Consider the following 27,213-nt stretch of genomic DNA (forward strand, 5'->3'; position numbering starts at 1 on the left):
ACACTCCTTATGGGGTTCATCCTAAAGTTCTGTCTGCTCATCATCTAGTTCCAAATGCAGAAGCTTTCTCGCCACCCTGGGTTCATCCTCTCTAAACCCTGGTAGAACCTTTAAGTTATACCTACAGTGAACACCCGTGCAACAAAGTACAGCTGCTGATGCACACGCAAACCCTCTGTGAGCTGCAGGACCAAGTGCACACTTACAGCGTGTGGGTCAAGCTGGTCATAGCCAGCCCCTGCCTTGGCCTACAGCCTTCCTCCTGAGCTGGGCCTCCATTCAGTCCCATTGGGCCATTGCAGCTCCTCTATGTCCATATTATGTCCAGCTTATGCACCTCGGGTACTTTGTGCCCTGTGTCCATAGCGGTCCAGCTTGAACCCAGACTACCTTCACTTTTGACTTCCCTGATCTAGGTCACGGGATTAGATTCTATAGTCCCAGCATTTGGTGCTCATGGTGTCACAGTAGACTTGCCTTCACTGGCTCTTGAGAGCCCTGAAGATAGAAGGATAGAAGCTTATTAGTGGAGATCTGGTTCCCAAGGTATGGACTAGGATGTGTCAAGACGAGACAAGACATAGGAGCAGGCTTCTTGGATGTGGGGCCAATGAAAAAGCAAAGCACTGGATACAAGACAAGGGTGGTGCAGAGCTAGTCCAGAATCTCACTACCACAGTGGCCTGAAGATCATCTTGGGTTGCAAGATGTTTTCTTCAAATGGAAGCTGACACGTTCCCCCTAAACATTACAAAGAAGTGTTAGGTAAAGACCCATATGTCCACTCCTGTTCATCCTCACGCTACGACCTAAATCTTGCTCCCACAAAGCCTCGCACTGCCATGAGTGGTCACGTGAGGTTTCAGAAACAGGCGGGTTGTGCTTTGGAAACTCAGCTGTTGTAGCAAGCTTAGCACCACGGTGGCGGCTCAACACCATGGATGATCTTTTTAAAACTCACATCACTATCAAAGGCAGGTGATCATGGGATTCTGATCCGTAGCCTGTGGTCCCACCACTCTTAGTGGCCTTTGAGCCGCCTGGTGCTTTCTGGGGGAATGACCAGCTGACAGGGAAAAGTAGTGAGTGCAATGGCACATGAGTATAGATGCTCACACTTGTCGGGGACAAAGTCCTCTTACAGCCTCACCCAGATGCAAGGAATAGAGTCACACGGCTTTGAGAGGCAGAAGATAACAAATGCCAACCAGAGAGGTCTAGGAGACTCTGCGGTTCTTCCAAGTTCTGTTTGCTCATGCTGAAGTGAGCTTTCTTGGATTAGTTAGTGTGGACACAAGCGCTCCTGATTGGCAGCCAGCCAGCAGTGTTCTGTGCATCTTCTTGGCATAAAGCTAGGCAGCGTGCAACAGAGGTGCTGGGAAAATCATTTCTATGCTTCCTACATAAACAATTAAAATCAGGGGGCTGGAGAGAGAACTCAGTGGTTAAGAGCACTGATTGCTCTTTCAGAAGACCTGGGTTCAATTCCCAGCACCCACATGGTGGTTCACAACTGTCTGTAACTTCGGATCCATCTTCCTTACATAGGTACACACGTGGGCAAAACACCAATGCACATAGAAATAAAAATTAACAATTAAAGAAAAGAGTTGAAATCAGGCCCAAGGAGATGGCTCAGTTGGTAAAGTGCTGGCTAGAGTATGAGGGCCTGAGATCGGTCTCTAGCTCTTATGGAAAATTCCCGTGCAGCGGTGCCTGCTTGTAATCCCAGCCCTGGGGAGGAGGAGACAAGAGCATCCCCAGTGCTCACTGACGGGTCATCCGAAGCGAGCCAGCAAATTCTAGGTTCTGGTGAGAGACCCTGTCTCAAACTAAGCCTGGCTCCTGAGAAATGACACCCAAGGTTGAATTTGGCCTTTACCTACGCATGCACCCACACGCACATTTTAAAAAGAAACAGGCGGAGAGCCTAGAGAGATGTCTCAACAGCTAAGAGCACACGTTACCCTCGCAGAGGACTCAGTTTAGATTCTCAGCACCCACATGATAGCTGACACCCGTCTGTCACTCCAGTTCCACGAGCTCCATTGTCTTCTTTCTCCGTGGGCGTGGGCACAAGCATGGTGCACAGACATATGTGCAAGCAACACCACTCATACACTTTTTAAAAAATCCTTAAATTTAATTTTTTAAAAGGACTTGGAAAAGAAAGGCATGAGACTGGGAGGGTAACCGTGTGGGGGGCACCAGAGGAAGCTGTGGGGAGGTAGAGGTGGATGGATATGAGCAAAACACATTGTATAAATAAATCAAAATTTCAAAAATAAGTAAAAATTATGTTTTAAGAAGAGTTGGAATAAAGTAATGATTAAGATTTGTGTCAGAGAGGGCTGATCGCCAAAATCAAGAAATTTGTCATCAAAAGAACAAATAATTCAATTAAAAAATGGAGTACAGACCTAAACAGAGAACTCTCAACAGAGGAATCTAAAATTGCTGAAAGACACTTAAGGAAATGTTCAACATCCTTAGTCATCAGAGAAATGCAAATCAAAACAACCTGTAAGAATGGCCAAGATTAAAAACACTGATGACAACTTATGCTGGAGAGGTTGTGGGAAAAGGGAACACTTCTGCATTGATGGTGGGAATGCAAGATGGTACAACCCCTTTGGATGTCAGTGTGGCGATTTCTCAGAAAATTAGGAAACAACCTTCCTCAAGACCCAGTAATACCACTTTTGGGTATATACCCAAAGGATGTTCAATTGTATCACAAGGACATATGTTCATCTATGTTCATAGCGGCTTTGTTTGTCATAGCTAGAACCTGGAAACAACCTAAATGCCCCTCTATTGAAGAATGGATAAGGAAAATGTAGTACATTTACACAATGGAGTACTACACAGCAGAAAAAAACTTGAAATTTGTAGGCAAATGAATGGAGCTAGAAAACATCACATTGAGTGAGGTAACCCAGACCCAGAAAGACAAATATCATATGTGCTCACTCATAAGTGGTTTTTAGACATAAAGCAAAGAAAAGCCAGCCTACAGTTCACAATCCCAGAGAACCTAGACAACAATGAGGACCCTAAGAGAGACTTACATAGATCTAATGTACATGGGAAGCAGAAAATGACAAGATCTCCTGAGTAAATTGGGAGCATGGGGACCTTGAGAGAGGGTTTAAGGGGAGGGAGGGGAGCAGAGAAAATGTATAGCTCAATAAAATCAATTTAAAAAAAATATTTGTATCAGGCCACTGCCTGGGCTTCATTCATAATGACAGCACACACCAATGCTGTAAGCTTGGACAAGTGTTTCATGGCTCTGGATCCATTTCCTCACCTGATCTGAAGGAGAACTGAAAATGCCGCCCCCCTCCATAGGGCTATGGGTGGAGGTGGTGACGTTAGGTGTCCTGTTCTCAGAGGAGTCCTTGGTTCCATGTGAGGAGCACCTGTCTCATGGTTTTTATTATTCTAATTTCTTGTGACAATCTGACACAAAACAGAAGCCCAATTTAACACACAAGCATGCCCACAGTGATGTCACACACTGCAGGTTACACTGACAACAGCCTAGGAACCTCAAATTTGATGACTATTTGTGTGATAAATTAGAAGCAATTTCATCACCTGGCTCTCGCGACCACACAGACTGACTTCTGGGCCTTCTCTGGCTTCCCAGCAGGAAGACACACTAGTGCCCACAGGCAGAGCTTTGGAGGGCTTCCAGGGAACCTGTGAGTTGCATGTTGTAGGGGACACAGACTGCCCCCTACAGGTCTTCTAGTTTCCAGAGTTTTCTATAAAGGCTTCTGCTGTGTGATTTTCCAAAACAAAAGCAAGAAATCTCTGCAGGCTCCCAAAGCAGCACGTGGGAGTTAGTGGTTGTCTGCTCTCCCATCTCCTTCCAGGTTCCCATCCCTGGGACTCAGCCGCCCTCACCTGTTACAGGAGGAGCGGGCTGTGTCCCACCGCCCATCTCGCTTAACTCCCGAAATAACCACACCAAAATTGTATTATTTAAAGTATTGCTTGGCCCATTATTTCTAGCCTCTTATTGGCTAATTCTCACATATTGATCTAACCCATTTCTAATAATCTGTGTAGCACCATGAGGTCATGGCTTACTGGGAAAGATTCTAACCTATGTCCATCTTAGGCGGGAGCTTCAAGGCGTCTGCCATACTTCCCTTCTTCCCAGCATTCTGTTCTGTCTACTCCACCTATCTAAGTACTGCCCTATCAAAAGGCCAAGGCAGTCTCTTTATTCAACCAATGCAAGCAACACACAAACAGAAGAACCTCCTACACCACTCACCCCTGCTCCTGTGCACCCTGTGCTCCTCAGGTGTTTCCTTGTATTTCCAGGATCTGACAAGAGTTTAGCCCATACGAAGGCTTGACTGATGTTGATTTAAGCTTTTGATTATTTTAAAAATTTTTTATTCATGTGTATGTGTATATACTCACATGTGCGTCCCGGGGTCAGTAGAAGATGTTGGCTTATCTGAAACTAGACTTACAGGTGGCTTGAAACTGAACTGGCCTTCTGGAAGAGCAGCAGGAGCTCTTACCCACGGGCCAGCTCTCCAGCCCCTGGTATCCTTTAAACCCACAAATGTACGAGTGGACTCAGCGGTTCCACTTTGCCCCGCTGTAGTTTGTTTAATAGTGTATAGACAGGAGTCGTTCACCTGGGCCCCCCCGAAGGCGGCAGTTCCAGCACGAATGCCTGCTACCTACACACGCCTCACAACCTTCCACAGCCTCTGCCATTTCCAAGTCTCATTTGCACATGAAGGGATCTACCTCCAGATTCCTCTGAGGTAAAACATGAGACAGTATATCATTTGGTGGTTTCCATGGTTTAAGCTACACAAAGAAATTTGCATGACTCATGCTAAAAAGCTGTTGAAAGAATAGTGAGTTGAGCCGGGGAGTTCTCCAACCCAGGATCATGCCCCAAATCCACACTCAGAGCTGGTCCTGAGGCATCCACCTCGGCCCTCCCAACAGCTGCTTTGGGAAGTTGCCACATTCCATCTGTGTGGCATTTGAAGCTTAGTCATCAGATTGACTGAGTCTTGTCTGCATGCTTCATTCCCTAGCTGGGCGAGAGGTGGGGGCAGGGGAGGAAGCCGGGGGGAGGGGATACTGAAAAAAGGTGTGTGACATTCTTAGTCTCCAAAGCAGAAAGTGGCCTTGTGAGAAAGGTGAGTCCTGACCCCAAATAGGAAGAAGACAGTGTGTGCAGAGACTTCATACAACTAAGCTGTTAATGTCTATGTGGTATCTAGCCACTGACAGAAATGTATTCCTTCAGTGAAGATGCTCATGGCCACTTATTTGGTGAGGTCCCAAAGGTTAGCACTGTGGCAGCCCCGGTGAGCCAGTGGTGGTATCGACTGGTTAAAGGATGGGGTGGTGAATCCTTGGAGACAATGTGGGTTTTGCTAAGGCTGCAATTACCAGTACCATGGACTTGAACAACAGAACTGCGTGGTCTCACAGTTCTGTAGTCCAAAAGTCTAAGATCAATGTGTTGGCTTCTTCTGAAGGATGGGAAAGAAGGTTCTAGCCTGTTCTTTCCAGTAGAGAGTCATCAACCAGGGCCCAGAATTGCTTTCTCTGGCTACACCCGAATGGGAAAGCTCATGAACAGAATTGCTATGAGTAGCATCCTATGGTTAGGATAGGATGCAGCCTTAGGATGAGGACAAACTATGGAAGGCAGAGAGAAGCATCAGGAAGCTCCTGCATTCTGACTGAGTTTCTGAGCCATTGGGCCATTTATTCTCCATGCTCACCACTGCTGCGAGCTACCATTTAGTTAAGTGTCCTCATGATTTACCGTTTCAAGCAGAGGTTTCCTGTTACTTGCAGCCAAAAGCATCCTTAAGTGATGCAGGGTGTGGTCAACTCTGTTAGGCTGCTATTTCTTTGAGATTTGGGATTAGGTTTGGTTGACTTCCATGTCCAGTTCGGGGCCTGATGTTCAGCACATGCTTGTTGGATGAATCAATTGGATGATGGCAAATGGATGTCCTGTGTGTTAAGGTGTGGGAACTTCGTTGTCAATAGGGTGTACTCTACTTGATGATAATGTGTTCTAGCCAAGAGGTGGTAGATCTGGGGAATAGAGAGAACGAAAAGAAGAAGGGTACCTCCTAGGGAGAAGACATGTCTTCTCCTATGCTTCTTCCCTAGCCTTCAGAATTTTTACATGTGAAACCTGGAGGTCCTCTGTTTCTCTTTCACATTCTTCAATATCCTCCCTTTCTAAACCTGCAGCCCATCACCCAGAAGTCCTGACTACCCTACTCCCAGGTTTAGTCTCAAATCCACCCACATCTGCACAGTGTTTAGTCCAGGACTCCATGGTGTTTGGGAGGCTGCACGGGTCCCAACACTTCTCTCAATGGGACACCGAGTTTCTTCTCTACTTCCCTTCTCCCTCTTTTCACCCTGTAGCCAGAGGGATCCTGAGAAAATGCGAACACACCATGCCCATCCCTTGCTCGAAAACCCACTCTACCCATAGTAAACTGCAAGGAAGCCACAATTATGATCAGGATCCTTCAATCACTTATGACCCTTCCCCCTCCACCTGCCCATCTTTCCCCTTTTTTATCTCATTTCCCCGCCACCAACTCTCTCCTTCTTTGAACACCCAAGTCTTTCCCCACCTTGCTGTCTCGATTGTGTGGGTAGACATGGGTGTGTTTACACATGCATGTGTTCATCATCTATGTGAGCATGTACATATATGTGTGCATATGTGGGTGTGGAGGCCAGATGTCAACGACCTCCTCAGGTGTTTCTCAGGAGCTGTCCATTTGGTTTTGTTTATTTTGAGACAAGGTCTCTCTTCGGCTCAGGGCACGCTGATTCAGTAGACTGGCAGGCTAGTTAGGCTGGATCCACCAGTCTCTGTCTCCCAGTGCCAGGATCACAAACATGTACCACTGTGACAGATTTCTTTCTCAAATGTGGATTCTGGACAGAACACAGGTCTGCATGCTTGGGTGTGAAGTGTCTTACTCTACCTCCCAGGCCATACCATGTTGTTTCAAATTCCCTCCTTCTGGAACATTTCTCCATTGTTTCTGTTTGTGTTTAAGTGTTAAAGGGACTACGTACATAAATACTCACACAAGAATATGTAAGACACAAACATGTCTCTCATGCATGCGTTCACCGGTAGGATTAAAGGTTGCTTTTAAGTCTAGAATGTATGTTGCCACCAACTGGGTGATGAACTGAAGGTCCTGAGGGAGCAGTCATTTCTCACAGCATCCTCCACACTCAGTTCTGCTTCTCTGACTCCTAGACACGGAACCATCATGTGGTTTCCTCCACTTCCTTGGATGGATATCATGGTGTCAGCGTCTGTCTCTGCAAGGAGCCATAGCTCACTCACGTTTGTAGCTGAAGTGCTTCCCGTTCTGATTGTTCTATAATTTGTTTCTCTGTTCTGTCATGAGCATCTGGGATTCTTGTTCTGGGGTTATTATGAACAATGCCACGATGGACATTTGAGAACATGTATCCTAGGGCCTGTAGGAAAGTCATGCAATGGAATTTTCTAGAAGTAGATCTCTGAGCTGGTCATGAAAGTATCTCTGTCTAAGTGGAGTTTGTACGCGCTCCGTTCCAGCACTCCTTATTTGCCCCTCACACCAACCCCTAGGTCAGTGTCATCCTTTCCCCCTGGCAGGTGAAAGCTGTTTGCATCACAATATGGAGCTCAGTCTGAGAGAGTCAACCCTAGCTTTCCCTGTGCTGACATGTGCTAGCTGCGCAGAGGTTTTGTGGGCTCATATTAGTAGCAGTGTGTGCCTGTGAATGCACTGGGGAGCACCGTGACCTCAGTGTATGTTGCACATTAGACCCACCAGCCTGTGCCCCAAATGCAGCCGCAGTGATGATGTGGTGGATGTCTAAACAGATCTCACTGTGATTTGTTGGCCTGTCACTTTGACTAATGGTACTGAGTCTGTGGTTGCCTACTTGGACTTGTGAATATAGTTCAGGGTCTTTTCAGGTCTTCTGAGCATTGTTAATTATATTTGTTTTATTTTTAAAAATATTTTTATGTGCAGGTGTGTTTTGTCTGCATATGGGTCTGTGAACCACTGCATGCAGTGCTCGATGAGACCAGAAGAGGGCATCAGATCCCTTGGAACTGTAGTGGGTGCTGGGTATTAAACCTGGGCCCACTGAAAGAGTAACAAGTGCTCTTAACCGCTAAGCCATCTCTCTAGTCCTGTGTTTGTCTTCTAATGGATATTTTAGAGATCATTATGCATTGTGGACATTTTCCCTTTGCAGCCATATGCATTACAAATATATTTACACAGCCTATGGCTTGTCTTCATTTAAAAGTATTTTTTTTTTTCAAGACAGGGTTTCTCTGGGTGTAGCCTGTCTGTCTGTCCTGGCACTCACTCTGTAGATCAGGTTGGCCTCGAACTCACAGAGATCTGCCTGCCTCTGCCTCCCTGAGTGCGGGGATTAAAGACATGTGTAACCACTGGCAAGTTTAAAAAGAATTTTAACTGTGTTATTTATTTGTATGTGGGTGTATGCTATGATACATGTGTGGAGGGCAGGGACAATTTGAGAGACCCAGTTCTATCCTTTCACTATGTGAGCTTCAGGGATCAAACTTCGGTTTTCAGGCTTGGTGGCAAGCACCTTCAGCAACACAAGCAACCCACTAGGCCTTTTTCTTCATTTCCCCAAAATAAAGAGAAAAAGAGATTTGACTTTTGACTCAATCAAGTGAACATTTTTCTTTTCTGTTTATTGTCTTTTCTATAACATAGCTTCGCTATTGCACAGTGGTACTGTAATGGTAATAGTAAAAATGCTGCAGATCTCCGGCAGCTGCAGTGGCAGAGACACTTCAGGCCCCCAAGCGGCAGCAGTGAGCCATGTGGAAGCAGGCAGCAAACAGCGGGTCCCGAGGGCAGCCAGTCCCAGGCAGGGACAGCGCAGTTCCCCGAGTGGCTGCAGCAGGCCACTAGGAGAGACAGATGGATGGGCATGCCAGGAGTTCATGCCACAGGTCTCTGAAGGCGGCTGGTCCTGTGCAGGGAACCATGCAGCAGGCGAGAGACAGATGGAGAGGCACGCCATGCAGGGTGAGGCTGGATGTTTATTTAGTGGGTTATGGAAGGGAAGGGGAGAAGAAAAAGAGCAGAGAGAGGGGAGAGAGAGAGAAACAGAAGGTGGGAGGGAAGAAGTGTGGAGAATGGAGCAAGGCGGAAGCTGCTTCTTTGGGAGAGAGATGGAAAGGGAAAAGATGGGTCCAAGCAGGCAGGAAGATTTGCCTGCCTCGGTGGACAGGGGAGAGAGTGGGCAGGGCTTGTCTCTTAAAGGGACAGGACAGATCATTACAAGATCTGTTAGAAGTGTGCACTTTTAACACACTTCAAAGTTGTTGTGTTGGGGGCCAGCCTTGACAGAAATACCTTTCTCCAGAGTGGAGGCATGGGGATTTAGGGGGATTTAGAAATATAGTAAACAAAACAAAGACACGAATGAAAATAATAAAATGGAGAAACATATAGGATAGTATCATGAGGGCATTTCTCAGTGAGTACTGAAAATTCGCCCACAGCTAATTTTCAATGGCTTAAAATACCTCTGACCCCAAAAGGTTGGAGTAAGACAAAAGACTGCATTTACATGATACAAGGAAATGAACGCACCAATTGAAGGTCATGGACTATGTTCTGCAAGTTCTCACACCCTAGACCAAACACTGTAGGCAAACCACTCCCTGGGTGGAGTGGAACTTAGTTGGATCCTTAGATTTTGTTTTAGGTAGGAACCAACTACTTCCCTGTTCCAGGAGCACAAGGTCTGGCTTCTAGCCACACCTGCTGACAACAGCCTTGAGAGAGCAGAACTCTGATTTACAACTAGGTGGGACCTTTGTTTGAGGTGGAAGCAAAATAATCTTGAATGAACTAGAAACAAGTCCCAAACTCTCTGACCTTTGGCCTCTTCGGGCCTCCACATTGTTGCCACTGCGTAGTGACGTCAGAGTTTAGGTTCAGATCTGCTTGACTCCCTGGCTTCACACTCCCCAAAAGAGTCACGCTGTAAGGACCGTTCCCTATATTTGTTAGAAGAACCCAGTGAGGCCCAGTGCGGAGTTCTGCGAGGGGCAGAGCTTGACGAAACTGCCCTGTAAAGACCCTTTAGATTCGCTTCCATCGCAGGCAGAGCAGAAGAAAATAACTCCTCTCCTTTGTTTCCAGTATATCCAGGCCTTTTACAATGCAACCTGGTACAGAAGGCGTGGACATCCCATAGACCCTGATACCTTGACCCTGCTCTGGTCTGTGACCGTGTCCATATTCGCGATCGGTGGCCTGGTGGGGACGCTAATGGTGAAGAGCATCGGAAACTTTCTTGGGAGGTCAGTTCGGGCATTGTTTCTTTTTGGGGGTTCCTAATAATAATAATAATAAGGCACCTGCATCATTATCAGTGTCCCAGCAGGCAACAGGGATCCACACAATTTAATTATAGAGGCTTTACTGCGTAAGGGGCAGAGGGAAGAGAGAGAGTACCAGCATCCAGGACCATTGGGTGGTACAGACAAATGAGGCTGAAACTGGGCAGTGCCCAAGTGAGGGGAGCAGGGAAGAAATGCCCTGACTCCCCTGTCTTCCCACCCTCCAGTATGCTGCCAGAAACCAAGGTGCCTCATTGGTGCCAAGGGGCCAGCACAGAGCAGGGAGGGGCATGGTCTGGAGAACTAGAGAAACCCAGCAGAGACTTAGGGCTTGTTCCTCAGAAGCACAGACTGATCATTCTCGTAAAACATTCAGGATGTCTTCCACCGTATGACTGGTGGTTGTTCCTGTCACCAATAAGACTGCAGTAAATTAAGTATCAAAACTCCAGGTTTTGAGCTGGGGAGATGGCCCAGTCAGTTTGCTTCATGAGTATTAGTACCTGAGTTCAGAGCCTGAGAATCCACATAAAATGTCAGGTGCAGGGGCACATTCTTGTCATCCTGGGGATGGCAAGACAGGAGGCTGAGACAGGAGGGCTCCTGGAAGCTTGCGGGCCAGCTGTTCTAGCTGACCAATGGGAGACCCTGTCTCAGAAATGATGGAAGCTGCCTGAACTATAATAATTCTGACTTCCACATGCAATCACACAATAGTGCACCCGTGTACAACATATACATACACACATGTTGTAAGAGTTTGCCTGTTTGTTTCCAAATGCTCAGCCCCAGAATAAACACACAGAAAACTGTATTAATTAAATCACAGCTTGGCCTATTATCTCTAATTTTCTTATTGGCTAGCTCTTACATTTTACTTTAACCCTTTTCTATTAATCTGTGTATCACCACGTGGCTGTGGCTTACTAGCAAGGTTCCGGCTCATCTGTCCCCAGCGGCTACATGGTGTCTCACTGACTCCACCTTCTTTCTCCCAGAAATCAGTTCAGTTTTCCTACCTAGCTTGATTCTGCTAAGCCACTGGCTGAAACAGCTTTTACTAATTAATCAATAAAAGCAACACATATACAGAAGGATTTCCCACACCACACACACATACACCAGGCACACATACACACACAACACATACACACACACACACATACATACACACACATATACCAGGCACACATACACACACAACACATACACATACACACACATACAAACACACACCATTTAAGTTCCCACCCAGGCTCTCTAAAATCAGATCCGCTTTGCTCTGTTTGCCTCATTCCTAACTTATTTATGTCACGAATCCTTCTCTAGGCAGTTTGGTTTATCAGACTCCACACTCATGCCCCAGTGTCTTCTCTGTCTCTGATAACAGCCTCTTGGGGGGGGGGGGAAGTGTGCTGAGGTGAGTGGGACAGGACAGTCTCTGTAAGTTTCATGTCTGAACTTGAGTCATGTGTTTCCCACTGGTAGCTGGTTGACCTTGCCCAAGTCACCTAATGTATTCACAGGTCAGGACAGTGGCTCCCACTGAGGAATGTTACAGTTGCTGGGGAGAAGGAGTAGAGGGAGAATTCCATGAAAAGTGCCCTCAGTGAACAGAAGCCGTGCGTTTGTGGTCACCTTGCCATCCATACAGAGTAGCTACTCAACATTCACATAAACTAGAGAGTGGATTCACCGAGACCCAGAAATTCTTACAGACACTGGGGTTAGAATAACACTCCTAAGAAGGGTCCCACCCATTCCTTCCCACACTGCCTAGTATCCCCAACAAAGAGCTCGTTAGAACACTGATGTTTCAGTAAGAATCTCTGAAGGCCTTGTTGGTGACATCCACACGGTGCCGTGAAGGTATATGGTGCTAGAGGAAGTTCTGGTGTTTCCTTTTCCCCATGGCCAGGTCCAGAGCAGTAACGTCCGGGCTCTTGGTACTAGGAAGGCAGTGAGCAAAGTCTTTGAGGTCTTCTAATGCTCCAGACATTCTCACACTCTCTTGTTCCACCTGCTCTGCTCTGGTGGGTCTACGGATGGGGAACAGGAGGTCAGAGAAGTCAGGATGCTCACATGTGGCTAAGCTGGGAATGGCACATGATGGCCCGACCCTACCATCTTTCCCCAGTTCTAGTGGATCTTGGGTAGGGCCTCTGCTGGCAGCAGTACTGTGAAGTCTGTGAGCCATAGGCAGTAGCACCCAGATGGCGCCACTGGCCAGGGTCCCCAAGATGCTGTTGCTAAACCTCTGGCCCATGTCAGTCCTGTCCACAGCCCTCCTACCTACCAAGACTGTCAATCATCCCTGCTCCAGGATCTGTGAACTGTGATGTCTACCCACCTTGCTGTGCACCCCTGCCTCAAGGCTGTTCCTTGGATGGGGGGGCTCTACACCCAAGCAGTGGAATAGAGGAAGGTGCTCTGGGATTGGGGGCCAAATTTCATGGCTTAGTCACTGGCTATGGAACTCAAGACTGTGCCACCTCATCTCCCAGCCCGTGTTTCCCTCACACACAGAATGAGATGATCAGCAGGCAGTAGCTTTATGACCTTCAACAGCTCGCGGCTGTGAGGCAGAAAGAAAGCAAAAGGTAAAATGCGTTTGTAAACATCTGAAACACTTTGAACTTCTAAGCAATTGAGCAGTCCTCATCTTAGCCCAGCGGGGGTCGTGGAGTGATGCTGCTGAGACCAGATGAGAGGGCGCTGCTCACTAAACCTCAGCCACTCCAGCCCCTTTTCCTCACTCTGGGAATCGAGGCTAAATTGAAGTTTGGCTCGGATAGCTGTTGGGAGGATAAGGAGCAAAGTCAAGGGGAAGGCTGTTACTTCTTAGCTTTCTTCTAGAGCTGGTGCTCCATGGACCACAGGACAGTTACTTAGCAACCCACTCCTGTTTCCCCTGCTTTACAAGTCGTGAACCTGACGCCCTGTGAAACTCAATGGCTCATCTGCACTGCAGAGAGGGACTGAAGTGCAGGGCTAATCTGACCAAGCACTGAGTTCTGTGAAATTCCTCCCGGGGTTGTTAGGGAGGAAGAGGAAGCCCAGATCGTGGTGAGGGACTGAGGGAGAGCAGCAGCAGCCTGGGTGGGCCTTAAAGGGTGTTCCGATGAGTGATTAGGAGAGAAGTTCAGTAGGACTTGGTTCTCCGCTCAAGTTGGGACTGGATAGTGGTGATTCCAGCAGCTGGGTGGGGACTGGCTACTGGTAAACCCAACAGTCTTAGAGAGTCGGCGGGAGCGATGACTGGGCCACAAAAACTTCTATGTTTAGAGAGCAGTGGAGCCAGAAAAGCCTGAACAGCCAGGAACAACTCTGGAGATGGGTCAAATCAGCTTAGGCAGCCCCAGATATACAGTTTCTGCTTCATCAGGAGTCTCCATCTGAGAGAATTCTGGTGGACCAGCCCTTTGTTTGGAGTCATCTCTCTCCTCTGCAGTAGCCACAGACCCCTTCCTCCCTCACCACACAGAACATCAGGTCTTCCCAGACATGGCCACAACTCAGCTTTAGCTCTGGACTTTTTGATGCTGGTGTGCAGCACACAGCGCCTGTCTGCACTCTATGCGCTACCATACAGTTCATGAGCTTCGGGCAAGGGGCTAGAGATTGAAACACACAAAGACACACAGACACAGACAGAGACAGAGATATGGACTTCTAGTCACTGGTAAGAAGCCCTTTATTCAATAGCACCATGGAGGGTTATATACCCAACAGTCAGATGGACCAACAGGTAAAAACCTTATCCTCTGATCCTCAAGGTCAAGGCAACACGCGTTCGTGAAGCAGAGCTGGTAAACAACTTTGACACAGCTTTCAGTAACTCAAATCAGAAGGAAAGTAAAGATCTCTAGCAGGGAAGAGCAGCTGGAGGCCAGGACTCCAAATGGTCCCAACACTGATGGCTCGTGTAGTGTCTATGAATTACATGAACTCTCTTACCCAACCTGGTTCACAGTGGCATGAAAATAAAGTAAAGGCATGTGTGAGAACTACCACATAGATTAAAGCAATGTTTGGTATAAAGTGTTTCTCCTAGCAATTGGCCAGAGTTAGCCATCATGGCTCCCACAGCTGTGTGAGATGTGAGCACCACTATCACAAATAGGGCCCTTCCTGATGTGACTTGTAAGTGATCAGTGGAGCAGAGCTGCTGTTGTTGTTGTTGTTGTTGTGTGTGTGTGCACGCATGCTCTCATTTGCATGTGTGTGTTTTAAACTATGCTGGAATTGTCCTCATCGATCATGTCGTTGACTCCAGTTCCTACCTCTGGAAATAGGTAAAAATAAGAACCAAAGCAAGAAAATCCACATGTGCTCTGAAATCCTGGGTCGGTTCTCAGGCAGTCTGTGCAAGAACATCTATCTAAGGGCTGGAGAGATGACTCAGTGGTTAAGACAACTGGCTGCTCTTCCAGAAATCCTGAGTTCATCCTAGCAACCACATGGTAGCCCACAACCATTTCTAGTGGCATCTGATGCCCTCTTCTGGCATAAATGTGCACATGCAGATAAAGCACTGATACATGAAACAAACAATTAAATCTAAAAAAGAACATCTGTCTATGCAGCACACATGTCCGAGTGCTGTCAGGATGGATGGGGCACTATATGGACACACAGGTTTGTGAACAAGAAATGCACAGCTCCTGAAGTCCAAGGCTGCCACTGGGACAGAGAGGTACACTAAGAAGTTCATCTGCAAGCCCTCGAGGTTCCCATAAGTGCCAAGGATTAGTGAGAGGCTCAGGAAGAGGCAGCTGGCCTTCCAAGGTGAAATTCTATGAAGTATAGATAAGCAGACCTACCTCAGGGAGCAGCTATGAGGGCTGGATGTGACGCAATTTACCCAGATTTGCATGGTGTCTCATGCCACTCAGAAAGGTCTTTGAATGCCTGTCATGGATCCCAAATCAAGTTGACTTAAGCCCCAAAGGGAATTTGTTGGCACACATAACAAATGTTGAACCAGCCAGCGCATAGAATGTCAAACGAGAACCCAAATGATCTGTCTCTTTCCTCCATCTCTCAGCCCTGCCTTCTCCTGTCAATATCCCCCATGGAGGGTCAGCATAGATCAGCATTGCGATCCCTCTCTTAAAAGTGCCAGGTGCTGGCCTGGGAAGATGGCTTAGTTGGTAAAGCACCTGCCAAGTGGGCACAAGAACCTGAGTTCAGAATCCCCAGAACCCACATATATAGCCTGGAGTCAATACTGCCTCCTGTAACCCCAGCCCAGGGGACTGGGGAAGGATGGACAGTGGAAAGTGATGGAGGTTGAGTTCATATGAGCTCTTCGACATGTTCAGCCATGCTAAGCACGGCAGAAGCACATGTTTGCTAGGGTAACCTTTAACCACTGAGCTCTACCGAGCACATAGAAGGAAACAAAGAACAGTAGAATTCAATCCAGGAAAAAAAAAAAAAGGATGATTGATGTGGAGCAAGGTACCATCTTGGCCTATCACAGCTTTAGTGTTGCCGGAAGGCCCGTGGAGGCAGACAGCGCACACACACACACACACACACACACACACACACACACACACACAGCTTCCCCATTTGCTAGGCACACTGACAAGTGCTTTATAAATGTCAACCAGAATAGGAAGCCTTCCACCCACAAAACCCGAGCCTGTAAAGGCTGAGCCTGTAGAAGGCGGCTCTCGGGTTTTCCCTGACCTTCCCTTTTCCAGTTCAAGTCTCCTCACGCTGAACCTTTCTCAAGGACCCGCTGCCCATTACCTCCCACCACCTCTCACTTCTCTCCACTCGAGAGCTAGGGATCTTCTGAGTCACACAGGGAAGAGCAGACACTGTTGAAGAAGCATTCAGCAGTGAATCAGGCACCATGGGCGGAGTTGCAGGGGACTCTTGGATTCTGCTCTCGAAACTGAAGCCCCTTGTTTGTGCTGCTATGTTCATCCTCGGGTGAAAATGGGAACGCGATGATTAAAGTCTGCCTCGGAGCCCCAGGGAGTCAGCTTTGAGAATTATTTGCGAATAAGGTTTCTATCCTCTCTGGGAGGTTGTCAGGCCGGGGCTATTTTGGGAAGGAAGATTTAATATGATGAAGTTGCTAGAGGGGGTGTGTCCCTGTTTGCAAACGCTTCCTGTCTGACTCAGAAGTGACTAACATTTCCTGCAAGGCACCAAAGACGCTGCTGGGCACAGTGCAGAGGTTTAGGCTAGAACCTCGGAAGACATCTTGGCCTTTTCCTTGCTCTTCACCTCTGTCTGCCCAGCAGCGAAGCCCAGCGGGTCTGTCCTGAACATATGCTGGGATCTTGCTGCTTCTCACAGCCTACCTTGCTGTCAGCCTGGCCAGCGTTGCTCACACTCCTGTGGTAGCTCCTCCAATGACCTCCTGACTCCACGCTGCCCCCTCCCGGCCAGGAACTGCTCCGAAGCCAAGTTGATCTTTTCTTTGTCATCTGTGGCTACCTCCTTCACCAGGGGTGGAAACCTCACACCTCCCGGTGTCCCAGGCGCACTCCCCAGGAACACATCTGTCACTCCTCTCTACCTGCCCACTTTCTGCTGCTGCCTCCCTGGTCCACCACTGTCTCCAATTATACTGACCTCAAAGATGTCTGGCTGTTCCTGGCTAGCTAACCATCCCTCCATCACACCTTCGCTCTCATGCACACTTCCTGGTCCACTCTGTGCAAAACGATACCCCCTTCCCTGCTTCAGCTGTTTTGACAGCATCGGCCCACGCTGGCATGTGACATGTTCTGTGTTGTTTTTTGGGAAGACTTTAGAATAAAGATGTCACTGTGTTTGTCCTATAAGCCAGAATCTAGACTAGCGCCCCACACTCAGTTCTGTGTTGAATGAATGGATGTTTGCAGAGGGAATAAATGTGCATGAGTGCCTATGACAGCTAAACGTGCAGGCAGATTGTATCATGGTCTCTGGGGTGTTAGATCTTCCAGTATGGTCTTGACTAAGGTGCTTGCAGGTCTGTTTTCTCAAGATTGTCCAACTTGAAGCTGGAAGGAGGGCTCCGTGGTTAGGACCATTCCTTGCTCTTTCAGAGAACCTGGCTCCAACTTCCAGCACCTGCATGGTGGCTCACAACTGTGTATAACTCCAGCTCCAGAGGATCTGATGCCCTCTTCTGGACTATGCGGGCAGCAGGCACTTATGCAGTGCACAGACATAAACACAAATAAAACACCACACCCTATTATATAACTCACAAGGTGACGTATACAGTAAATATACAGTGTTTAAGGCTGCATAGTGAAGCTCGGGTTTGTTAGGTAGCACCATTATGATAGCCGCACATCATGCCGGTTTTGAAAGGGTGGTTGAAAGGGTCACCAGCAGGAGGCGCAGAGACACTTAGTTCACACTCAGGGCTCTCTACGTCGCCTACGATGTCACTGGCTAACCACACATTCCTGAGCACACACCGCTCACCACACATCAGGTGTAAGCGCTATTGGTGAGCCCGAGGAGCAGCCAGGCTTGAGAACCACTCACGGAAGACCTATTCCACAGCTTTCTCTCTCACATCCTCCAGATAGAACACCCACCTTAACGGTGCTGATGCCATGGAGAGATACCTGTGAGTGAGCTGGGTTTAATTTCTAATCAGGCTTCTTATTTCTCTGTCCACGGGATGAGCACACACTGTCTTGGCCAGATCAGAGAGCACCGTGTCTAGCCTCAGCGTTCCTCTCCCTCCATCACCCTTGACAACTCTCGCTGATGAGACTCTACCAATAGGGTTGGGCCTGTGAGGTCCGAAGGGCCAAAACAGGGATTGTACATGGAAGTTACAAGGAGAGAATTGTGTTTGCCAGAATTTTTTCCCCCTTTTTCATCTGAGTGTCTCCCATCCCTGGGATGGAAAGTCAAAATGGAGAGGCAGCCTTCCTAGAGTCCAAAGGCCAGGGCCACACACTGCAGGGCACAGTTACTGGGAGCACAGCTGGGTCCCTAGGGGAGATGCACACTCAGTAATGCGAACAGAGAGTGTGATAGGGACCCTGTAAGTGTCCTTCTCCACCCTTCCTTGGCAGGCCTTTCACACCAATCCTGCAGCAAGGCAGAGAAAGGAGGAAGGATGGAGAAGAAACAGGCAATCAGCAGACACTGTCCTGTCCACACACACTAGCCTCTCTTGTATGGAATTTTACTTTCCTTGATTACAGTTACTTGAAGTCAGCTGTATTGAGAAATATTAAGTGGAAAATTCCAGAAGCAAACAGTGGATAAGTTTTAGATTAATTGCTGTTCTGAGTAGAGAAATGAACCTCACACTGTCCAACTCTGTCCTGGGACACAAACTGCCCCTTCATATAGCGTATCCACACCATGTACACTACACACCCGCTAAGCATGTTTAGCCATCCTGGCATATCACAAACATAACTTTTTTTCCCTACTAAGGTCTGTTTAAATTAGATTTTAAAATATTAAATCCCATCATTTTGGGCTAATTAACACATCCATGTGGCTTTGATTTCTAAAGGACTCAATGGGCACAAAGGTCAGGGTTCCCTTTTAACGTTTGCCCTCCACTCCCTCAGTCCTTTCTGGAGACACCCAGTACTACAAGTTTGGGTGTCTCTCCAAGGTTCTTGCCTAACTGACACACGTACAAAGATAAACACACAAGTACACACATGCACATAGCACATGCACGCACTCATACAACAAGTACATAGTCACACATCTTTTTCCGCACGGATCGCTACATGGTTTACACCAAACTCTGCACTTTGGCCTTTCTCTCTTACTACCACAGCGTATAGAAGCCACTCCTTTTTTTCCATGATATTTATTGAGCTCTACATTTTTCTCTACTCCCCTCCCTGCTTCTCCTCTCCCCGCTTCAACCCTTCCCCCAAGGTCCCCATGCTCCCAATTTACTTAAGAGATTTTGCCTCTTTCTACTTTCTACTTCCCATGTAGATTAGATCTATGTAAGTCTTTCTTAGTGTCCGTATTGTTGTCCAAGTTTTCTGGGATTGTGGTTTGTAGGCTGGCTAGAAAGCCACTTCTGATTTGATGCTGGCACAGTGCCCACATGTACGGACTACAACCTTAGTTTACTGTTAGTAGACACTTGGGCCGTTCCAACCGTCTGCTGCTGTAGGATGCTGCTGGGAATATCTTGGTACCACTGCCACAGATGCAAAAGCCAGTGACTGTGAGATTGTCCAGGAAGATTCAGAAACGGAGGAAACTTCACTCAAATGCTTAGATGCGGCAGAAGTCGCAGAGACAGTTGTCCTGCAGCTCAAGAAATCTAACTGTTAAAGGGAATACTCATTCTCCTTCGAAAACCCTTTGCTTCTCATAAATTACAAAACAATATGAGGCTTCTTAATTTACCTAGTGGATGTTGCTGTTGTTGTTGGGGAGGTGCGAAGAGAGGGTACTTCCTAAACTCTTCACCTTCCTAACTTGTCAGCGTCCTGGTTAACTTGGTACGACATAAGCATGAAAGAGCCCCCGCCTCTGTCATATCTGGTGCTCGTCTTAGAGCCTGTCACGCATCAAGACTTGAACACATGGGAGCTGCTGCGTTGGTTCTGCAGGCGAGGAAAAGAAAACACAGCCTCCTCACTCCTCAAAGACAGAGCCATTGCAGAATCCAGCTCCCCGCCCCCAAGGAAAGCAGGAATCTCCACTGTGAGGGCTTAGGGACACATTCTTGAAACAGACAGCTATCCCGACACATAGCAGTAAGAGTAATTATTGTCAGGGGAATTTGTCTGGCTCTTTGATGGTCCCAACCCAGCTTTATATCTGTAGTTCATTAGATCTAAGGTGCCTATAGAGTATTAAGAGATATGATTGTTTTATTGAGAGAGAGGAAAGGAGGGAGGAAGGAAAGGAGGTTGGGAGAAAGGGAGAGAGGAAGAGAGGGAGGAGGGAAGAGAGAGAAGAGAAACAGAGGGTCCATCAGCTAGAACTGTAGGAGGCCATGCAGAACTGTTCAGCTGTTGTCTGGACACCACGCTTCCAGCCTGTATCTGTTTGCCTGACTTTCCTTGGCCACTGATTCTAGCTTCCAGCTTTTGTCCAATCCCGAGAGGCAAACTAAGTGCCCATCAGAGAGGTAGGACCAGTGAGCTGTACCACTCTGAGTCAGCTCTTCAGGGATCCCCTCCTGAGCCTCTAAGGCACTAGCACCCCAGAGGGGCGCCCCCCTTTTCAGAGAATCTTTACATAAATCACTCTTCTAACACGGTTCTCCAACGCCCCATGCTAACATCTTTCCACCGGAATACTGAGTGGCTTCTGCCTTTCCGCTTAGCCCGGCTCCTGCATTGTGACTTACACCTTATCTTGATAAAGGCCAAATGAAACTCAGAATTGGCGCAAAGAAATCCTTCCACAAGGAATCCATAGCTTTCTACTTGACAGTGCCCCCTGTCTACCCCATCGTGAACAGAGAAACAGGGAGTGGATGCCAGGCTCGAGGTCAGACAGCCAAGAGTGGGGGTGATCCACGACCCTAATTCCCAAGTTCATGCTTATTTCACCACCCAAATCTCACGCGATTACCCTGCTGATGGGACGGGCGTCTCTGTTTGGGGGGATGGACAAGACACCACCTACACATGCCTCATGATGCATTGTCCTCATCAAACCACTTTTCCTTCCAGGAAGTACACGCTGCTGGCCAATAATGGATTTGCAATCTTGGCATCATTGTTAATGGCCTGCTCACTCCAGTCAGGAGCCTTTGAAATGCTCATTGTAGGACGTTTCGTCATGGGCGTGGATGGAGGTGAGACTTCAGGCCAGCTGGGGAGGAAGGCACTCCCAGGGCTTGTCTGGAATAGGGAGAGGTGCTTGGAGCTCTGACCGACTTGGAAGAGACCAAGATTCTGGAACCCTACTTAGTACCTAAATGTCCCCTCTACACAGTGTTATAGCATCCAGCTGAACAAAACCAGGCTAGGTAGAGCTGAGTCACTGCCAAAGCCCCGGATGTTTTACAGTGTGTCTGCTGCCTTCTTTATAAAGTCCATAGTCTAGGTGGGAAGCTGCGGCTCGCCCAAGGCTTCTGAGCTTCTGACCATTCAGTCTCCTGTTCATTCAACAAGTGTTAGACCACTGGCTATGCCCCATGTGTTGTGTGCTGGGGAGAATGCTGCCATTGGCGTAGAAGGCATCTAATTATGCCCAAGTCCTAGGAAGCAAACAAGGCAGGGCAGAAGGCAGGCTAGCAAGGAGGTTTTTGTTTTTTTAGGAAAGCCAGTTAGAAGGACCGGTAAAGGTGAGCAGAGACCATAATGAACCGAGACTGAGAACTGAGTGAAAATCTGAGGAACCGGGCTCTCAGCAGAGACGGGAGTGCTGTGGACCTGATGAGGAAGGTGATCCACATTTCTGAGGATGAGGGGGGGGGCAAGAAGGCTGGAGCCTGGAGAGGAGGAGACTGTGGGAACTGAGGATGAAAGGTAGCCGGAACCAGACCGCGCAGCCCACAGCTAGGACCCAGTGTTAGTGCCGAGTATGAGAGGAAGCCAGAAAGGACTGAGAGGGGAGGGCACAGACTGCTTTCTGAGTCAAGGCCACCTCTTGGGCACTTGGGTATGAAATACAAGGTGGATCCAGGAGTGGGCTCAGGAGAACCAGGGACAGCCTATGTGACTTGGGCAAGACTGTGTGGTAGGGCAGGCAGAGAAGAATGGCCAGATTCTGCCCAGGGAGTGAGGTTTACAGATTCAAGCTGTTGTCAAAACAAACCGGTTTTCCCCTAAACCTGCAGATCTCTGAGCAAAGTTTCTAAGCCTCAGTGTGACCAGTCAGCTCCAAGTGTTTGATATTCTCAATATTTTAAAATTACTTTTATTGATTTTTGCCAGTGTGTATATGTGGGAGCCAGAGAGTGGCTTGCAGGATTAGATTCTCACTCTCCATCATGTAGCTTCCAGGAATCGAACTCAGGTCAGAAGGCTTGGTTGGCGGTAATCACCTTTACCCGACAAGCCAGCCCATCGACCTGCGTTGTGTACTCTCAAACTTGTCGGCTCAGTTTGGGTTCTCTTTCTCACTTGAGATAGAATCCATGAGTAGAGGGGTCTCACCCAACAGAGTGGGGTTTCTTCTCACGGAATTCCACGGGTTCCAGAGCACAGCCGGAGGAGGAAGCCTTCACGTGCAAATACTGTGCAGCACATTAGCCACAGTCACGCTGGCCAAAGCAAGGCCCATGCTAAGAGCAGACAGAGGTCCAGCTGGGGATGTGCCTGCAGTGGGGACAAGCACGGTAGCCTTCCTAACTGGCTGAGTCTCCCCCTGCTGCTCCCTAGAGGGACCAAATAGCAAGCCTGCCCTGGTTGGACGATGCCAGAATTATCCATTGTGTAAAGTGCTCAGTCCAGCAGAAGCCAAGCCTGCCTGCCTCTGCCACAGGCATGGAGGGGGATATTCTCGTCCTGAGCGCTGCTGCAGCATGCTTGATGCTAAGCTTGTAAGGGGCAGATCCAGGATTAGAAGCAAAATAGAAGAAGGTTGCTTGACAGCCTCACCAATGAGGCCCCTGCTCGCCTCTCTCTGGGGGCTTTAATATTTTATCAGCCGCTTTCTCCTCGGCTCTGCCCGCCTCGCAGAAGCCTGCTGCACTTGTGGCTCTCCGAATCTCCACAGCCACAGACTCAACACAAATGCCTTTTAGGCCCCTTTTCCTGTGAACTGTTCAGAAAAGAAGCAAAAGACAAGGAAGAATAGGGGAACTTTTAAAACACACCCTGGCTTCTGGAACACAGCCTCCTGGAGCTGTGCCAAGCCCCGGGGATGTCATGCCATCTCTTCTCCCAAACCCTTAGAGCACAGGGAGCAGAACGAGGACGTTTAAGGTAAGGGAGGAGAGGGAAACTATGAGACCTGGATTAGAGCGGCTGTGTGCTTATAATAAAGAATTTAAAGCCAGGGCTGGGGACACAACTCAGTGGGTGGAGTGCTTGTCTAGTGTTCATGAAACACAACCCAGCACCGTGTAAAACCACATGGAGTGGTACAACCCACCTGGGAGAAGGAAGCAGAAAGAGCAGAAGTTTGAGGTCATTTTTGACAGGCTCCACTGCCCAATGAGTTCAAGGCCAGCCTGGTCTATCTGAGACTCTACTTCAAAACAAAGCAAAGAATTTAAAGCCATCGATAGTCCTGAACATTCTAGAATGATCTATTAGCAAGACTGTCTGCCTAGTTTCTCGGGGAGCATTTGAATCAGGTTAGAAATGTAGGACTTCTTTGATTTTTTTCCCTAGGAGATTTAGAGAAACAACATACTACTATTTTATATAGAAATAATTATGATTCAATACAGCACTGGAGACAAATTCACATAGACCACAGAATTTAAAGCAGGAATTTTGCATTGGTGGAAGATTGAACTGGACACGGCCCAAGCATGACCTTCCCAGAGCTGCCCACATTCCCTGTGGTACAATTTCCCATTAGCCACAGTGGGAGTTCCCGGAACACAAGCCATGACAGCTACAAGTAGAACCTCCATGGTTCCTGTTGCTAACAATATGGAAAGTTTCAGAAATAATTAATGTTTTTAACAACATATTATCCATTATCACCTCATCTAGGTATAATGATATTGGTAAAGACCCTATCGCTAGATAATGTCAGCCATGAGTAATAGAGGCTAGAGACCGACCATGATTTGGAAGATACAAATCCATCTCCTACCGTAGGTGATGTTGAACTGAAACAGGAAGCATAGGTGGGAATCGACTTAGGATCTCTGAGAATGGAAGGTTCAAAACAAACAGAAGAACCAAGGCCAGTCTTTGAGGACACAATGGGCTAGAGCGCTCTCTGAGCCCTGAGGTTCACACATTGAGGGGGAATAGATGGCAGGGGAGAGGGTCAGACACTGAACAAGGCTGCTTAGGATACTTACTGAGCCCCAGTCAGCCTGGACAGATGGTACCAGGCAAGCCCGGATACATCAGAGACTCTAACACAGGCTTATCCTAAATCATGAGGTCATCACGTCACACAATCTCCCTTCTCTGGACTGTCTCCAGCTATCGTATTTTTTACAAAGAATCAGAATGAAGGCAGTTACCATTCACAGTTCAGCCTTGCCCCGCTAGGTAGAGATTAGCCTCATCTTCAAGATTCAGAGTGTCCGGGTGTCCCTCCTATGGCCTCTACCCTCTCCTCTCATTACTGCTATCTCTTCAGTGGAGGTCACATGTTCACAAGGCCACTGCATCTCCTGGTCTCTAAGGAAAAGGTCAGCTACAAGCAAATCGCAGTGTGTGCATGCTGAGTATCTGCGGTTCCCATTCATAATACAAAGTGCAGATGTGTCTGTAATACAGAGTGGACGCGCGCTTACCCATCCCTCCTGTCTGCTCTCACCCTACAGCGCTGGTGAGCTAGAGAAGTTAACACTACACTGTATTAGTTCCTTTTCTGTTGCTGTGACAAAAATACCATGACCAAAGGTGACTTGTAAACGAAATGTATTACAACTTATGGTTTCAGGGGGGGGGAAAGAGTCTATCCTGGTGGAGAGGCACAGCCGCCAGTGTGGCAGCAGAGACAGGAAGCTGAGAGAGAGAGAGAGAGAGAGGATAGAGAACACTGGAAGTAGACAAGGCTTTGCAATCTCAATGCCTGCCCCCCAGTGATGCACTTCCTCCAGCAAGGCTACACCACCTAAACCTTCCAAAAGAGCACCACCCACCTACTGGGGAATAAATGTGCAAATGCTGGAGCCTATGGAGGACATTTCTCATTCAAAGTATCACACACGCTCATGACCGTGGCTCATACTGCGTCTTCTCCCATGGCGGTTATCAGCACTGTGAACTGACCTGTGCTCTCCCGTGGTCTTGGTGTCATGGGCAGGGGACACATCAGCAGCTGTAAGTGCTCACCCCGTGACCACACGTGAGCCAGGGCCTCTCTCACTGCGGTGTTTCCCCCGCAGGCATTGCACTCAGCGCGCTCCCCATGTACCTCAATGAGATCTCACCCAAGGAGATCCGAGGCTCACTGGGCCAGGTGACCGCCATCTTCATCTGCATCGGCGTGTTTGTTGGGCAGCTGCTGGGCATACCTGAGCTCCTGGGAAAGGTAAGTGTGGCTTTCGGGACGGCCACAGCTGCTTTCATCGCACTGTGACCAGGACACAGGGAGCCCTCAGAAGACTCCTCTCTGAGGAGGCGATTCCTGAGGGCTCGTGTGTTACACTTCATGGACACATTCTTAGAGCATAAAAATTACATAAAGACTCAAACCTTACAGAATGTTCGAGTCCACAGCTCACCAACCAATGACAACAGCTAAATCTGCATTTATACAGGCTTTGCTCTCTATGCTTGGGGGCTGGAGGGATAGCTCAGAGGTTAAGAGCACTGACTGCTCTTCCAGAGGTCCTGAGTTCAATTCCCAGACAACCACATGGTGGCTCGCAACTGTCTATGATTAGATCTGGTGCCCTCTTCTGGCCTGCAGGCATACATGCAGGCAGAATACTGTTTACATAATAAATAAAATATGAGAGAACTATATTCTTCTTACCTGAATATTTGGTTAGTTGTAGTTGTGGTTGACATACATATGGTTCTGTAGCTTGCTTTTTTTCATTTTACACATTTTTGGGTGTCTTTCCAAGAGGTTTACTAACTCTACCACCATCTTGAGTTTATCTTTTTTTCCTAAATAATTGTTCAATTATTGTTCCAATAAATAATTGTTCCAAATTGCCTTGCTGTATGAGGAACAGGAAGGAGTGGATTAGAATCCCAGCTCAACCACGTACTTACTGAGTGGCCTTGGCAAAGAATTATGTTCATCTAGGGTGGTACAGAGTAGGGTGAGCCCAAGAGCATCCCCAAGGGTGAGTGAGGGTTGGGGAGTGGTGATGGGGTCTAGGAGAGGAGAAGCCACAGAGACAGGATGAGACAACGGAAGAGGCCTTCAGATGAAAGCAGTGTCTCTGGTGGTAACTGAGAGAGTCTAGCACCAAGAGAGTAGGAATGAACCATGTGGACAAGGAAGATGCATGAGGAGGAAGGTGAGGGGCTGCACATTGAGCCCAGCAGGATGCTCCAGGGGCACTGCAGCAGGACGGTGGTGTAGCCAGATCCATGGCAGAAGGGGCTATGAGGAGATAAGGGAAAGGGAACAAATTGGAGTGGGCAGGATGAGGCAGGCTTTGGAAGTCCAATAGGAGGAGGCTGTGGCTGCTGGCACATGTGGCCAGAGCCAGCAGTGTCTGCGGTTAGGGATCAGTGCATTGGTCACGACCTGGAAGGAAACTGAGTCCATGGTACCTACTGCCTGTGATGGGTAGGAAGGTGGCCCAGACGCTTCCTGGGTATACATACAGAGGCCTCTCCTGGCCTCCTCTGGGATGAGTGCAGGAAGGAGGAGGACAGGATGCCTCAACTCACGACTAACGCAAGCCAAGGACTTCTCTGAGTACTTACCAGTGCTCAATGCCCACAGCTCTTAGCACCAGGACTCCGGCAGCAGGGTACCGCAACAAGACAGCTTAACGAGCAAGCACACCAGGAGAGCGCTCACGGGCAAGGATACTTTAGTGAGACATTCAAAGCCTTACCATCGCCTCCTGCTTAGATCCTGCCTACAGCTTAGAACCTGGAACTGAGAGAAGGACAATGCAGGACTCAAGGGCTTTCACATCTGTCTGGTCGGCGCGTCTCACCCAGCCACGAACCCAGCACTGGCTTCTCTGGGATCTTCCAGCTTAGGAAAAAGGGGTCGATTCTGCACGGGCTTCTGTA

At 48.2% G+C, this 27,213-nt stretch overlaps 1 protein-coding gene across 5 annotated transcripts in view; it reads left to right on the forward strand.

The window, feature by feature from the left end:
- The window catches only part of Slc2a9 (solute carrier family 2 member 9), a 153,019-nt gene that overhangs the window by 29,303 nt on the left and 96,503 nt on the right, over window positions 1-27,213 (forward strand). For all 5 annotated transcript variants that reach the window (XM_087909066.1, XM_087909067.1, XM_087909065.1 and 2 more), the window contains 3 exons: window positions 10,245-10,405; window positions 21,091-21,215; window positions 25,392-25,537. In XM_087909066.1, the coding sequence (XP_087765192.1) occupies window positions 10,245-10,405; window positions 21,091-21,215; window positions 25,392-25,537 (432 nt within the window). The remainder of the gene's footprint in view (window positions 1-10,244; window positions 10,406-21,090; window positions 21,216-25,391; window positions 25,538-27,213) is intronic.

The sequence above is a fragment of the Myodes glareolus genome, chromosome 8 (assembly GCF_982192425.1).
Source record: "Myodes glareolus chromosome 8, mMyoGla1.1, whole genome shotgun sequence".
In the NCBI taxonomy this organism is placed as follows: Eukaryota; Metazoa; Chordata; class Mammalia; order Rodentia; family Cricetidae; genus Myodes; species Myodes glareolus.